The 4,679-nt window shown below is 43.6% G+C and overlaps 1 protein-coding gene across 1 annotated transcript; it reads right to left on the reverse strand.

The window, feature by feature from the left end:
* Positions 1-3,674: 3,674 nt before the first annotated feature.
* On the reverse strand, positions 3,675-4,413 carry LOC112885423. Its single transcript, XM_025951044.1, has 2 exons — positions 4,096-4,413; positions 3,675-3,854 (listed from the first exon to the last, which is right to left on the reverse strand). Exons 1-2 carry the CDS (start codon positions 4,411-4,413, stop codon positions 3,675-3,677), a joined length of 498 nt encoding a protein of 165 aa, XP_025806829.1.
* Between the last annotated feature and the right edge of the window lie 266 nt (positions 4,414-4,679).

Genomic DNA, 4,679 nt, shown 5'->3' on the forward strand with positions numbered 1-4,679 from the left:
ACAGATTCGAAGTGACAAAACAAATCTACAAAAGAAAGCCGCGTGCCCGCAAGGATTGGACCGACCGGATTTTGGCAGACCATTCACGCGCGCCCGAAGCCCGAGCCGAGCCCGGCGATGCGAGGCGAGCGAGCGCACGCGTGTGTTCTTTTTTCTTCCTCTCACCCACACTTGTAAGAGCATGGAGAGCATCCAACTATTTAAGTTGGGTTTCCTCCACCTCCACTAGCAAGGTGGCACTAACTTGTTGTCATGCACCTTTGCACTAATGGGCCTTTGAAATTTTATTGGAATTATTTGGATTTACATGGTAGGTCTTTACACTAATGGGCCCAAATATTCCAACAATCCCCCACCAGATCTCAAAGTCTCATTATGACTTTGCCTCAACCCACTGTTGTTTGATATACCAGTGTTTCAATGGAGACTGTTAAGTTGAAATTCCATCTACAACAACAAGTTACACTCATTCACAACTTGAACAATGGACTAAGTCTTGAATTGCAAGTTTTGTGAGAGTGAGTTTCACTTACAGTCAAACTGATATTTGACCTCCAGTAGGCTACTTCGCGGTTGGATCATATAGGTCGTACTCCCTAGTTTTTTCATGAGATTAATAGAGATCATCCAAATCTCACAGACTGCGACCGTTCAACAGTCTAACTCACATAGGTGTATTCTTTCAAGAACGTTCTGAAGGATAATGTCTTTGCTAATTAAAGCCAACAGAATACATTAAGGCCAATGCCAACTTGCCATGCAGTAATCAAGAGTATTGCATCCTTCTCGAGTGAGTTAAAAGGTTACTCTCATGCTAACCTCTAGCTTGTTCTTCCCAGATCCTAATTCACGGGATCTCCAATCACATAGGTTGGGTTACCACTAGGGAATAGCTAATACAGGTCTCAGACCCATCTCCTTGGATGCAATGTCTATCATATTGGTCTCAGACCCATCTCCTTGGATGCAATGTCTATCATATTGCGTGATAGCCCCTTGGTGAACGGATCAGCCAGATTTTTCTCAGTGTGGACATAACCCACAGTGGTAACTCCGGAGTTTCTCATTTTTCTGACTGATTTTAACCGTCTCTTGATATGTTTTGAAGACTTCATATTATCCTTTGAACTGTCTACCTTGGCAATCACCGTTTGATTGTCATAGTTCATCATTATTGCCGGCAATGGTTTCTCAACAATAGGCAAGTCCATCAAGAGCTCACGAAACCAATCGGCTTCCACTGTAGCTGTATCTAGTGCTGTGAGTTCTGCCTCCATGGTAGACCTCATCAGGATTGTCTGTTTGCATGATCTCCATGAAGCAGTAGCACCGCCATGAGTGAAAATGTATCCACTAGTGGCATACAGCTCATCTAGATCCGATATCCAATTAGCATCACTGTATCCTTCTAGTACTGCAGGAAAACCGGAATACTGAATCCCGTATTCCATAGTACCCACCAAGTAGCGCATTACGCGCTCAAGCGCACGCCAATGATCATCTCCCGGATTACTAGTAAACCGGCTCAACTTGCTAACAGCAAAAGAGATGTCAGGCCTCGTTGCACTCGCAAGATACATGAGTGAGCTAATAATCTGTGAATATCTCAATTGGTCTCTGCCAATTCTTCTCCTCTTTCGAGGGATCAAGCTCGGATCATAAGGAGTTGGAGCAGATTTGATATCCTTATAGCCAAAGCGATTCAACATTTTCTCCACATACTGGAATTGTGAAAGAGTAATCCCATTCTCTCCCTCGATCAGCTTAATGTTGAGAATAACATCAGCCTCACCAAGATCTTTCTTATCAAAGTTTTGACACAAGAATGTCTTGACCTCGTTGATTACATCAAGACTAGTGCCAAAGATCAGTATGTCATCGACATACAAACACAATATAACTCCTTGACCCCCATCATAGCGGTAATACACACATCGATCAGCCTCATTGACACTAAAGCCTGCTGATATGAGTGTCAAGTTGAATTTCTTATGCCATTGCTTAGGTGCTTGCTTCAGCCCATACAAAGATTTATGCAACTTGCACACCTTGTCCTCATGACCCTCTACTACAAACCCATCAGGCTGTGTCATATAGATTTCCTCTTCCAGCTCTCCGTTGAGGAAAGCTGTCTTAACATCCATCTGATGGATGAGAAGACCAGGCAAGGCAGCCAGGGAGAGTAGAACACGAATAGTGGTCAATCTCGCAACAGGTGAGTATAAAGAAATCTTCACCTTCTTTCTGGGTGTAACCCTTAGCCACAAGTTGAGCCTTATACTTGTCAATAGTACCACCAGACTTAAGCTTCTTCTTGAACACCCACTTGCAACCCACAGGTTTGCAACCATACGATCTTTCAACCAGCTCCCAAGTTCCATTGGAGAGAATAGAGTCCATCTCGCTACGGATAGCTTCTTTCCAATCATCCGCATCAGGAGATGAGAATGCCTCAGTGATTGTTTTGGGAGAATCATCTATGAGATAAATAGTGAAATCATCACCAAAAGACTTTGCAGTCCTTTGCCTCTTGCTCCTCCTAGGAGCATCACTGTGAATCTCCTCATGTTTAGATTCAAGTGTGTGTTCATCATGCTCAGAAAAATCAACAGATTCAGGAGTTGTATTCACTATTTCATTCAGAGGTAATGAAGATATAACATGCAAGTCTTTCATAGGAAAAATATTCTCAAAGAAAGTAGCATCACGAGACTCAAGAAGTGAATTTAACTACTAGAAATCTATAAGCAATGCTATGATGCGCATAAGCCAAAAAGATACAATCAACAGTTTTAGGTCCCAACTTGCGCTTCTTGTTGATTGGCACATTCAACTTGGCCAAACAACCCCATGTGCGCAAGTAAGAGAGTAAAGATCTTCTCCCAATCCACTCCTCGTAGGAGTCTTTTCCTTATTCTTCATGGGAACTCTATTCAGGACATGACATGCAGTCAATATTGCCTCCCCCCACCATGCCTTAGATAATCCAGCGGTGTCTATTATGGCGTTAACCAAGTCAGACAACGTGCGATTCTTCCTTTCGGCAACCCCGTTTGATTGGGGTCAATAGGGAGGCGTCCTCTCATGAACAATGTCGTGTTCCGCACAGAATAAGTCAAAATCGTTAGAGAAATATGCATCTCCTCCATCGGACTTAAGTCATTTGATCTTTTTTCTCAAGTTGGGTTTCTACTTCAGCCTTATAGATTTTAAAGCAGTTAAGAGCCTCATCTTTCGTTTTCAATAAGTACACATAGCAAAATCTAGTTGCATCGTCAATCAAGGACATGAAATATCTTTTTCCACCTTCTGTTAACACGCCATTCATCTCACAGATATCTCAATGGATGAGTTCTAGAGGCGCCAAATGTCTCTCCTCTGCCACCTTGTGAGGTTTTCGAGGTTGCTTAGATTGCACACAACTATGGCACTTAGAACCTTTGGCAATGGAAAAATTCAGAATTAAACTCATGGTGGAAAGTCGAAGCATAGAGCCAAAATTTAGATGACATAAACGCGAGTGCCAAACAGATGCATCGCTTTCATTTATACCATCAGAAATTAAGTTCACAGACTTATTACAATAATCTGAAACTGAAAAATGGAACAAGCCTCCGCACTCATAGCCTTTACCGATAAATTGTCCACACTTAGACATGACAAATTTATTGGACTCAATCACCATTCCTACACAAAAGGGAGCCACTAACTAGATTCTTGCCGATAGTAGGGACATGCTGCACGTTCTTCAGCTGCACGATCTTTCTCAAAGTTAGCTTCAGATCGACCGTGCCAACACCACGAATAGTAGCATGCGACCCGTTGCCCATCATCACGGTAGAATCCCGAGTGGTCTGGTAAGAAGAAACAAGGTAGCATCAGAACACACATGAACATTTGCACCAGTATCAAACCACCAACTAGTAGATTGAAATACTGGAAAAACTGAAGGTAAAGAATTATACCCACTGGTTTCCACTCCAGCCATGGTGACCGTATTCGTAGTCTTCTGCTCAGGTCAAGGCTTCCTTCCTTTGTGGTGTGGGCACTTCTTTGCCTAATGATCAATAGATCCACACACAAAATAGCCTTGACCTTCCTTGAACTTCTTCTTCTTGAAAGTAGTGGTAGGCTGCGGTTGGTCTTCTTTCCCTTGCCCTTGCCTTTGCCGTGAGACTTCTGCACCATGTTGGCAGTAGTCTGGACCTTAGTAGCCTTAGATCGCCCATTCATGGTCCGAGCTTTTTTCTCAACATCAAGGGATGCTATCAGATTAGACACTGATATCTCCATCCTCTTATGTTTGAGAGTAGTGGCGAAATCCCTCCATGAAGGAGGCAACTTGGCAATGATGCCACCAACCACAAACTTGTCGGGTAGGTTGATCTTGAGGTGCTCAAGCTCCTTGGCCATTCACCGTATCTCATGAGGCTGCTCGACTACAGATTTCCCATCGGTCATCTTATAGTCATGGTACTGCTCCATGATGTACAGCTCAGCGCCAGCATCTGTGGCACCATAGTCGGCCTGCAGGGCGTCCCACAACTTTTTAGCGTCTATGTGATGGAGGTACACATCCTGTAGATGATCTACAAGTGTACCGATCACAGCGTCCACAAAAAGTGTGTTGGCCTCGGTAAAGGCCTTCTCCTGCTCAGGGGTAAGAGTCCCCTCAGGTT

Source organism: Panicum hallii, chromosome 3 (genome assembly GCF_002211085.1).
Source record: "Panicum hallii strain FIL2 chromosome 3, PHallii_v3.1, whole genome shotgun sequence".
Classification (NCBI taxonomy): Eukaryota; Viridiplantae; Streptophyta; class Magnoliopsida; order Poales; family Poaceae; genus Panicum; species Panicum hallii.

Excerpts from the sequence above, each read along its gene's own strand:
- LOC112885423 (XM_025951044.1), bottom strand. The coding sequence starts at position 4,413 with ATGGCCAAGGAGCTTGAGCACCTCAAGATCAACCTACCCGACAAGTTT. Across the intron at positions 3,855-4,095 it reads GAAGAAGAAGTTCAAGGAAG|ACCACTCGGGATTCTACCGT; the intron begins GTCAAGGCTATT and ends TCTTCTTACCAG.